Source organism: Festucalex cinctus, chromosome 7, assembly GCF_051991245.1.
Source record: "Festucalex cinctus isolate MCC-2025b chromosome 7, RoL_Fcin_1.0, whole genome shotgun sequence".
Lineage (NCBI taxonomy): Eukaryota > Metazoa > Chordata > Actinopteri > Syngnathiformes > Syngnathidae > Festucalex > Festucalex cinctus.
In genome coordinates this window covers 14,558,910-14,570,212 of record NC_135417.1, presented here as the reverse complement: position 1 = coordinate 14,570,212, position 11,303 = coordinate 14,558,910, and the positions used below count along the sequence as shown (strand labels likewise).

The 11,303-nt window shown below is 40.2% G+C and overlaps 1 protein-coding gene across 2 annotated transcripts; it reads right to left on the bottom strand.

Moving 5' to 3' along the window:
• Positions 1 to 242: 242 nt before the first annotated feature.
• lsr (lipolysis stimulated lipoprotein receptor) lies at positions 243 to 10,781 on the bottom strand. Of its 2 annotated transcripts, XM_077526398.1 has the most exons (11): positions 10,549 to 10,781; positions 8,606 to 8,935; positions 7,109 to 7,228; positions 6,766 to 6,822; positions 5,070 to 5,216; positions 4,743 to 4,949; positions 4,607 to 4,666; positions 4,368 to 4,484; positions 3,139 to 3,433; positions 1,214 to 1,664; positions 243 to 771 (listed from the first exon to the last, which is right to left on the bottom strand). In XM_077526398.1, the coding sequence occupies exons 1-11, from the start codon at positions 10,592 to 10,594 to the stop codon at positions 736 to 738; spliced, it is 1,866 nt and encodes a 621-aa protein (XP_077382524.1). In that variant the 5' UTR covers positions 10,595 to 10,781; the 3' UTR covers positions 243 to 735. The 2 variants fall into 2 exon arrangements, with proteins under 2 accessions (XP_077382524.1, XP_077382526.1); XM_077526400.1 differs by lacking the exon at positions 6,766 to 6,822 and having other exon boundaries at positions 10,549 to 10,780.
• Between the last annotated feature and the right edge of the window lie 522 nt (positions 10,782 to 11,303).

The window sequence follows — 11,303 nt, the reverse complement described above, 5'->3', positions numbered from 1 at the left end:
AAGTTGACTTCATTGTGCTTTTTCGGAGGGGAAAGAGAAGGGAGGTATTGATGTCAATATAAAATGTACAAAAAAAAAATACTAACAAATACAATGAAATACACATTATATTTACACAAATTGGATTTTTATTTGATTTTTTGGTAATATTATAAAAGCAAATGTCCTTTGAAGTGACAATAAAGCCAAGCATAGCTCACGATGATGGCGGCCTCTAGTGGTTGAAAATATCACTATGCATAGATGGCCAAGCAGGACAGAGGCTTTATTTGTCAAATACATTTTTCATCATGTGACGTACGTTTTCATACTCAACTGTACAACACAATTGTTAAAACTGATAAAAATTCATGTAGAAAGTAGCAAAGTACATATAAAAAAAAAAAAAGTGTTCTAAAAAGTACACGCTAAATCCCTCATTGAATATACAGTATAGCTACTAAATAAAACCATGAGCAAATCTAAACATCTACACTTTTGTACAGTTGAAGGCACTTGTGGCAGCCACAATATTTGATATAAAATTACACAACAGCACTTTGTGCATCTCTTACATACTCATGCACACACATACATTTATATTCCATTTCAAACAAGGTTTGTAAGTGAAGTAGTTTAAAAAAAAAAGGGAAAAAAGAAATTCAGCACAGCAAATTAGTGAAATAAAAACTGTACATTTACTTGCTTTTTTGTTTGTTGGGGGTGGGGGTAGTGGTGCTTTCTGTTGGGCTTGCCTCACACCACCAGGCTCTCCCGGCTCACAGCGCCATTCTGGGGAGAAAAATAAATATTAAGCAAAACGTTAAAACACACTTACTAGACAAAAACGTACATCTTTTTTTATGAGAGAGACTCAAATCTATCTGGGATACTTTCTTCTCATTGGGGCTCATTGGGACAGATTCTTTAGCCTAGTTGGAGTTTGTCAAACTAGAAGCTCTGGAATTCACACAAAATGGCGGACAATTTGGGACAAAGGTCCTTGAGACTTTTTTTTTTTTTTTAAACTTTCCTGGGGTTTCACTTTTTTGTTTCGTCATGTTAAGATAAACATTTTCACCCAATTTTGTGTCCATTGATGAAAATATCTTGGCTGATTTTTTTTTTCTTTTACTTTCCAGAGGGCGCTACTGAGTAAATTTTGTTGGGGTTGTGTTGGGGTTGGATGGAGCACCCTTTAAGCGTGCTCCATCCAATCAGAACTGCTCCTCACCTTGCGCAGGTTGCTTTTCTTAGACGACGTCATGCTTTCATCGTCGCTGTAAGGCGGCGGCAAAGCGCCAGGTCCCGACGGCGGATTCAGAGGCAGGGGCGGGGGTCCCCGGGGAGGCGGCCCCCGACCTCGGTCCGAACGCTCCCCGTCACTCTCCAGCCGGTCTCGGCTGCGAGCCCTCTGCTGCTCCCCCAACCTCTTCCTCTCCATGGCCTCTCTCAGGAAGCTGTCGTCGTAGTCGTCTCTCCTGTCGCGGCCGCCGCCTCCCGGTCGCCGGTCCCGCTCCAGGTCCATCAGGTCATCGCGACTGCGGCTGCGCCTCCCCGGGAGGGCGCCGTAGCCTCCTCCGCCCGCACCTCTTCGGTAGTCATCCGGGGAGTAGTCGCGGCGTCGGCGGTCGTCGTCTCGGTCGTAGCCGGCGCGGCCGCTGCTGCTCCACTCGTCGTCAGAGCTGGAGAAGGGTTACTTTCAAAATGGTCGCTCGCGTTTAATTGAATAAGGGCGAGGTGATTCAATCAATTTTTGAGTTATTGTTTTGCATCTGTAGTTCAAATTATTTGGAATCAGGAAAAACAAAGCAAATCCCAGAAAGAAGGGGGGGACGACAAAGGCCCTGTTTACATGGAAGCAAAGTCGGCTTCGTTCCTCAAACCAACTTGTATAGAAAGAACCGTCTCAAGAGATGCGAGTGTCTAAAAGAAGACGCCTAGGACGTTTAACGGCTGTAAAATATATGCAAAGACTGGAGTGGCGCTGTCGCGCTGCCATATGGCGTTCACGGAGAGTGTAGAAGAAGAATCAGCGAAGAAGACAAACCACTGATCTGAACAGCCGAAAGGCCTAGACGTTTGAAGCCGCGAGGCCGCCATATTACTCCTCCCAAGAAACCTCTTGGCAGAAGATAGTACCGGAAATAAAGAACATTTGAAACAATACTTAGTAGAAACAGCCTGATTAATGATGTTGTAAATTTGTTAAACATAAACAAGAGGACTTCAGACATTTTCCACGTTTCGCCAGAGGGGTCGCAAATGTGCAAAAACTCTGAATCTTGCATCCTGCCCCTTTAAATACATGTATAAACACTTAATGATGTTTACAGGAGGAAACGTGTATATTTTTCTAATAACTAATTTGCTCCCAAAAACGTTTTTTTTTTGTTTTTTTTTTAACCCTAAACCCCTCCCAGCCTCAACTGCAAAGAACGGTTGAAAAAAAAAGAAAAGGTAGTTATTACACAAACGGCCAGCAGGTGGCAGCAGAGCAAAGGAGGTCAACCAGGGCCATGTTGAAAAAAACTCAATTACAATTATAGATTTGTGAATAATGACGAAACTTAACTATATTCTAATGCTAATTGCGGCAAAACGGAAACAGATAGAAATTTACTTTTTTTCCTGATAAAAGAAGAGACTTTAATCTTTCTTTTGGTTTTTATAGCAATTGAACACAATTTTATGTGAGCCTTGCAAAATCAGTCAAAATCTAGTAAAACAACTGGGAGTGAAGAGGATTGCTTCTGTGAAAATGGCTGGGAGCGAATGAATTATAGAATTACAATTGTAATTCAACAAAAAAAGCCTCTGCCAAATCTAATATCGGGGTCTAGGAACTGATGGATAAAAGAAAAGGGGGTCTTCAAAGTAGTTTAAACAGTAATCTGCTCGCGAGATAGGAGGAGTAAGATGGCTGCCCTGTGGCTTCAAGGGCTTGGATGGGCGTGTATGGGCTATTGGCTATCTATCCAGTAATATATACAGATTGGTGTGACAAACAACACAGGAGAAGTGACAATGCCAGGTGATTCAAGTACCACATCATGCAAAACATTTTGCTGTAAAAGCATAAACAAGCTAAGGAGATTGGTACAAAATGAGGACGACACGGCTATCCGCCATTGTTGTTGACCGACTGGCACTACTCACCCTCTCCTGCCTCGGGGCTCGCCGGGGCGCCGGTGCGGCGGGTAGTCGTCGCGGCCGTAGCGGCGCCCGATGTCGTCCAGGTTTTCCATGGAGCGGGCCCGAGCCCGGTCGCCCATGTAGCCCCGACGCGGCGGCTCGTCCGGGCGGCGGTGCACGTGTTGTGACACGCTGCTGATCGTGCTCATGCCTTCGTCGTCGTCATACACGGTTGACAAGGCCGGCGGCTGCGGGCGACCGCCGCGGGATCGTGGGTCGGCGCTGTCGTGCAGCGAAGTCACCTCGCTCACGTTGTCCACTGAGAACAGAGCACAAGGAGTGAACGTTGAACCTACTCTCACCTAGTAAAAGTGCTGTCACTATTAGATATTTTTAGAATCGATTAATCTATTTATTATTCAATCAACTAAGCTGATTCATTCTAATTTGCATTAAAGTGTGTTACAAAAGCAAATTTTCCCTGATTACTGTTTATTAATCAGTGATTGGTATTTATTTCGTACTTCGTATTAGCCTAGTGATTAAAAAAAGGGGAGATTGATGTTGTACTATGTTACCAGTTCGGTCTTATTATGATTAATTGATTTTTTATTTTTATTTTTAAATGGATTTTGCATTATTATTATGCACTTGGGAGTCGCCATCACACTATATCCGTGACTAAGTGTGTGTGCCTTTAAAAGGTGGGGCCTCCTGGTGAGTGACATGGGAGTCAGCGAATGAGATTGTAGACTTGGTGTTGTATAATATAATATTAGTCCATGTGGAAAATGTATCCCTTACGAAGCTTTGTGGCATAAATTTTGCTTCAACCTTCTTGGTAATTGTATTATTCCTGTTATTCGGCCAATTGTTTTAGCCCAAATTATGATATATTCAGCATTTACAGTATTGCACATTACATCAAGATTCAAAGCAGTGGTGGCTCCTGTTCATTCAAATGAGGGGAAGCTCTTTTTTTTTTTTTTTTTTTTTTTTTTTTTTTAAACGCCTCAGACAGATCGTCCAATCATCAAGCAGTAGCTAACTGTCTGGGCCAGCCCACTGTTCCATAAACCCCTGGAGATGCCGAGGGTCAGATGGGCGGGAAAAAGCCCAGCATTTATTCAATGACAGTTGGCTGAGCTTCCTTTGCAATCTTTGAGTAATCGCGACTGATACAGTCATGTAAAAATGAAAAAAATATGCCAATCATCTGCCTTGTAATTGTGCATACGCCAAATACCACTCACAGCGGTTGTAGTTGGCGGGTCTGGATGGATCCAGGTTGGCGAGCTCTCTCTCCATGTAGTAAATGGCACGCGTGGCGTTGCCCTCAGGGTCCACCTGGATGCGGTAGCCGCTCCGAGCTGGATGGCGACAACATGTGTTGAGGATATTAAATATACCCACCAGTATTCGCAGAAATACAGTACTCTCATTTTTGGTATATTCGCAGTTCACCATTTACGCAGTCTTTCTGTTGACTTACTATTGTCAGCACCGCCGCCATCTTGGTCGCGCAACAGAGGCACCTGGGAGCCTTGACCAACTACACACAAACAATAAAATTCCAATTCAAATAAACACAAATGGGAAATGACTCAACGATTTTATTTTGTTCTTACCAGAGCTGGTGCCGTCGTACTCGCGTCCGTACCCGTTCTGCGATGACGGTACCCCGACGCCGTTGGGCAGAGGAAGCAGCGGCATGGCGGGTTGCTGCTGAACAAGCGGCCCGCCGTACGGTGGCTGGGCGTACATACTGGGGGCGTAGACGGTGGTGGCGTACTGGTTGGCCATGCCTTTCTTCACCGCCTTACCCGCCTCGTACACTGTGGCACCAGAGACACCGTACGTCGTCAATGATGTTCGACAGTTTGGGTTGGATTTCCAGCACTTTGTCAATTACACAAAAAACCACCCCAACGAAGTCAGTTTTGCTGAGTACTCACGTGCCCGCGGGCAGCAGCATCGGTCGGGGCAGCAGGGACAGCTGACGTAGCAGCAGCACGTGTGCGGACAACACTGACACCAGCAGATGCCGATCAGAAGCAGCAGCAGCAGGAAACCCAAAACCACCACCACCACCAACAACCAATCTGGACAAGAAAAAAAAACAACAACAACAAAAAACAACATATATAAATACAACAGCAAGTTGCAAAATGTGTTTTTAAAGGTACTAATTGTACATGAAAAATAATGAAAATCTAAAATTTATTATAGGCAAAATATTAATGTTTGACTGCCAAAAATAGCTAAATAAGTAAAGTATGCCTTTAATAGATACAAGTACTTACATTTGAACACGCTATTGTAATGAATGAATGGATGTTTTTATTTTAATCAAATCATGATCACAAACAAACTCTTCTTGAGCATGACTAAGTTTCACTTCCCGGTAAATATGACACTTTTTTTTTTTAAGAGTAACAACTCCAGCTGCGTGTTTTTCCCCAACGATTTTGACACATTTCTCTACAGTGTCACCAGTAACATGCAAAAGACATTTTAGTTACAAAATAAAACTGTGGCAGGACAACTGGAGCAAGATATTATCACATCATTGCTTACTTCTGAACTCTGCTTACAAAAAAAACACACAAGAAAAGTGAGGGGAAGGTTCTTTTTTTTTTTTTTTTAATGAAAAATTAGCTTCTCTGCATTGGTTGGTGTTCGTTGTGACAAACAGTAGCATGGCGCCAATTGACAAAACGAACTTTGCTGTGCTTAGCGGAGGTAATCAAGCATTTTTTGTCTCAATAACCACTCGGCTACTAATTATCAAATGTCTGCTTTTCATTTTGAGATAAACAACATCTTTGCTGATAAACTGGTTGAGCCGGTTTATGCGAGGTATGACCCGACTTCAGCGCTGGAAAGGCAAACTCAAACAAAGAAGAAAACAAAGCGGGAAAAGTAGAAGCGCTGCAGATGTTATGCTACAATTGAATAAATATGAAATAGAAGATTAAAGAAAGATTCAAAGAGATGACTGAAGAGAAGATGAGCATGTTTCCTTTTTTATATTGGCCTTGTTTTCATTGGAAAATACTTTGAGGTCATTAATTATTTTATTTTTTTTAACATGTTGATAAAACCACATCCCTGTTTTGTTGGTTCTGATGTCATTATTGTGTGATATGGTACCAAGAATGTTCATTTTGACATTTGAGACCATTTACAATCACAAAATACGAGGTGTTTTTTTTTTTTTTTAAAAGACATTTTAATGCTAATTAAGGCCTTGTTTTTTAGATTTGTGGATTTTAAGACTTTTTAAAGCTACACGCCGGGGATCCTGATATATGTAAGGTATATGTATAAGTATTTTTAACTTACCCTTTTAAATGCATTATCCCAGAAGTGGCAAGGAGTTTTCAAAAAAAAAAAAAAGAAAAAAAAAAAGAAGAGGGGCATGTATTTTATATTGTGGTGTGTTCGTTTTTAGTTATTTGTATTACAAATTTTGTATTCTTTAACAGTGGGCCACAATGACTCTTGAGTCTACCAGGAGGGTTAAAGCACATTAAAATGGACTCAAATTAGTTGGACCACATTGTGTAGAGAAATACTAAAAACGTGTACTTCTGACTGAGTATTATACTGGCGCTCAATCCAGTCACACTAAGAGGGCGTTTGTACTACCTTCCATAACCAGTAAGTCAATGCCAGGCAGCAGGTCAGAAGTATTTGACTTTCTCTCTGCGAAAGAAAGATAAAGCCACAATTACTGGATCGTGTGCACTCCCGGGATGACCACGGTTGCCCACGCGGCTTCTGAGCTATAAAACACGACTACAGCGCATGGACAAATGCTCCGATATTTCCTCTCCTTTATCCGATACGTGTTTAATGGGAGGCTCACTGCGAATCTGATTGATTAATTGATGCGTCTCAATACTTTTTTGTCCATTTTGTGTACGTGCGGTAAGGGTAAAGCAAAAGGAAAGAGAAGGCCAGCAGTAAGAAGCAGTTGATTGGCCTTTACCCAAGACGATGAGCTCCGTGTAGTCCTCGCCATTGCCCGTGAGGTCCTGCGAGGAGATGACGGAGCACACGTAGACACCGCTGTCGCCCCAAGCTGTCTGCGCAATGTTCAGGTCAGCGTCTGGTGGGGAGGAAGCAAGGCAAGATGCCAATGGAGGGTTTAAAGCAATGTCTCTGTCTCATTAGGTAATTTATTTTGTATTTATTTTTTTTTGTTTTTTTTTGGGGGGGGGGGCAGGTTTACTTAAATAATTACAGAATAACTAAATAAAAATTTCAAGACAATTTTTTTCCCACTTCGTTAAAATGTGACTGTTATTTTTTTAGGTTAATTTTTTGGATTAGGAACTAAACAATGACTAATAAGCATATCAGTCATGCTAATTACTATGTAAGAAATAGTCATGAGCATTTTTTGACAAATTAACTGCCCATTAACAACCCCAACTATTAATTGATTTTTCATTTTTTTGCCACTATTTCCTCTTCACTTTTTTTTTTCCTTCTTTTTTTTTTTACTATTCTTACAAACATTTCACTGGGGGGGAAAAAATCAATCAGGGAAAAATAATTATGCTCGAAATTAAAATAGCTATATCAAATAGTATTTTTTTTTTCCAATGTTAAAAGATAATCAACATTTTTCAAACATAATTATTTTGGGAAACAACTATTGATGAAATTAACAACACCTACTTTAGTCTACAGCAATCTAAAATAATTATTAAATAATTATTAAATTATATATATATATATATATAACAATTGTTAGTATGAAAAAAAAAAAACTTAGCAAAATTAAAAATACCAACTAATTGTAAATAAAATGGCAAGCAATTTTTCCATGTTTCTCTGTTACTTTTTTTTTTTTTTTTTTATTAGGGGGGGAAAAAAACTACTTTAAGTTAAAAAATTCCTGAAAAATTTTGTTACGTATCATTTTTAACTTTTATTATTGGAAAAAAAATCCATATTATTTTTAAGTTAAAAAAATGTCCCTGAAAATTCTGTTTTTCCCACTTTTTTTTCAGCTATTACCAGACATGTATTAATTAATTGTTATTAGAGACAAATAACATGTTGGTCTAAAAGTACCCGGTTTTGTTTTGTTTTTGTTTTTTTTTGCCTTCTAAAGAGATTGTAAAAATTGGATGTTCTTTCTTTCTTTCTTTTTTTATTTGTGATAATCTGACATCTGATTTCTACTTTGCAAAAAAAATAACTTATTTGGGAATTTAACCCGATGAAGAAAACCAAATATTTTTTTTAATAAAATTAGAAAATTTGATTCTCCAGTGAGAAATACTCCTAAGTTACAGTTAAAAAAATATTTTCCAAGCTCATCCAAGGTCAGTGAGTCATTATTCAAATGATACATTAACTTAATATCAAAACAGTCTGAGAAAATGTAAAACATTCTTGCTTCACGCTTCTCATTAGAAGGAGAATTTCATATTGAATGTCATTGCACCTTGTGAAATTTTTTTTTTGCACTCACTGTTGATGATGCTGATCTTGCGCCCTTGGTACTCGGTGCCCAGCGTGACAGCGCTGCCCTGCTTGGAGGCCACGATGCGCACCGTGCGCTGGCTGTCGGCGCACTCGATGTTGGGGTCGTAGTTGGGGTTGTTCTGCGACAGGATGTTGTCGGCGCTGCTGGGGTTGAGCGCCGCCTGCACCGGGTCGCGGCAGTACGACTTGTAGCGCCACGTGACCACCGGCGGCTGCGAGGCGGTGGTCTGGAAGTTGCAGGTGAGCGTGACGGGCTGGAACAGGATGACCACGTAACGCTTCACCGGGCTGCTCACCGACACGGCCATGGCCGACTCTGAAACGACATCGAATAAGGAATGATACAAACGATATATGCGTGTATCTCACGTCAAAATTTCTATGTAACTTGCAAGACGGTCCACTGGTGAGTCAAGTTGCCACTAAAACAGTTATACAAGCAAGTTTTCGAGCCTGATGCGACCTGAATCAAGTCGGAGCCGTCCAACTAAAAATTTATATGCAGGACCATGTTATGCAAGGATTTTTTCTTCTTCACTGCTAGTATCACCATGAGCTAGGGATGAGTCACCTGCCATGTCATCTCTTCATACCTAAAGGTACACAGTGGAATTACATTACAAGGAGACATATTATACATTACGTGGCTGGTTTATTGCTTCTACTATAACGGACAAAGAAGTCAGTGTGTAGAGAACAAGAGAGGACCCAAATTCCAAGAGAAGCATTTTTTTTTACGCACTCACGTATCAGCACTGTCATTTAAACTTCCTTTCAGTATACCAATTTAAGATGTGCTTGCTAAAAATATTTCTGTCTGTGTAAATTATCAGCTTGAAAAAAAAATGCTCATTTTCCAATAGGGCTGGGGGGGGGGGGCTTTTTTTGGGGGGGGGGGGGGGGCTACCTTGACTACAATTTGGTCAACACAAATTTAATGCCTCAAAACTATAATTAATAATTTTAAAGTCATATTTGTGTTGCCCGGAAATCTGTTTAGCTACTTCTGTGTTGTCTGCATGGACTTTTGCTGTTGATGGACACAGACCCTCAGTCAGTATGGAGTTCCTTGTAAGAATACTCAAAGGTTTGGGATTTCTTTAAACTAAAAGTGGACAAAAATAAAGGTTTTATGTCATTCCTGTCGCGGTCACCTGGAGACAGCAACACTGGAACATTCAACATATACGACTATGAGCATGCCAAATCATCAATGGAAGAATCAATTTAAAAATAAAAATAAAAAAAATAAAGGACTAGTGATAGTGATTAGTAATAGCCTAATTTTCCATATATCCCATTAAAATCAAGCACTTAGAGCTTATTTAAGTGCAATGCAGCATCACTTACGTACACTTTTACTCCTACCATACTTTGAATTTTGTCCCTTTTTTTTTTTATTGCAACAGTTTCGGAATGAATAACAATCCATCAATTGCTTTATGCATTTATTTATTTATTTATTTAAAGAGACTTGGTAGGACAGACTGTTCATTAAAATTTCTTATGTATTTCAATAGTAGCCTAGCAGAAGGTAGAATACATATTTATCTAAAAGAAATTAAAAACTAACACCACAGTGTTGGTAAAACAAGTCGTTAGGTTTCAACTGACGCCATGAGCACATGGTCAAAAAAACAAGTTAATTAATTTAAAAAAAAAAAAGATTAACTAGATGTACCCGAACTGCCATTTTGTACACTCAAGTATGTCCAACTGGCGTTAGCCAACAAATTCGCAATAAATCAGTTTCAAACAACTCCTTTAAAGGCTATCTCTCGTGCTCTGTGGTACCATGAAAACCCCCAAACAGTAATTAAATACGAGTGAGCGATAGAATTGGGACAAAAATATGAGTGACAAAAAATGTCCGTCTGAAGCGGAAGCGGGCCCACCCAGTGGAGGTGAAAACACGGGCCTTCTTCTTACCTGTCGCCAGAGCTGCGACGATAAATAACGCCCAAAATATCTTCATTCCGCCGTCCTCCGCGAATCACTCGACGAATGTCGTGTTTCTGAATCAAAACTAAACCTGAAAACTCCACTTTACATCATGCTCTAAAGAAAAAACATAAATATTCTCCCTCAGCCAGGGAGCGTCAAATCCATTTTGTGATGTCCCGAGTTTCGCCTAGGAGGGAAGTACCTGAACGCACCACTCAGGTGTAAGTTCAGACATGTTGCGAAACATGCGGGGGTGAAGGCACGCGATTAAAAACGTCTTTTCTGGCAAGCGACGATTAATTTAACACAACATCCGGTTAATAAGAAAAACATACAAATTTTAAAATAGAAACTCTTATATTTGGCAACGCCATATTTTGAACGCGAATGGAAATTGACACTACACTAAAGTTGGTCACCCCTACTTCCAAAAGTGGTACGTCCCGTTTGGCGATAAGGTTATCACAATCTTGTTTGTTAATGTTCAACAGCCTCTCAGTTGAAAACTCGAGCATTCTTTATCTTCCCGCTTGAATATGTAGGCTATACACACTACATACTGTAATTGAGAGACTATTCACATTAGTTGACAAGAACAATGTTACTGACAGTAGCCATAATAAGTGTAGTGGGAGACTGAGTCGTTACAGGTGCAAGAATGTACCAAGTGAGTCTTCTGAGGCACTCGGGAAAGATGTTTTAAGCCCACAAACATAAATAAATAAATAAATAAATAAATA

Excerpts from the sequence above, each read along its gene's own strand:
- lsr (XM_077526398.1), bottom strand. The coding sequence starts at position 10,594 with ATGAAGATATTTTGGGCGTTATTTATCGTCGCAGCTCTGGCGACAG. Across the intron at positions 8,936-10,548 it reads CGTCGCAGCTCTGGCGACAG|AGTCGGCCATGGCCGTGTCG; the intron begins GTAAGAAGAAGG and ends ATGTCGTTTCAG. Across the intron at positions 6,823-7,108 it reads CACGGAGCTCATCGTCTTGG|AGAGAAAGTCAAATACTTCT; the intron begins GTAAAGGCCAAT and ends TTTCTTTCGCAG.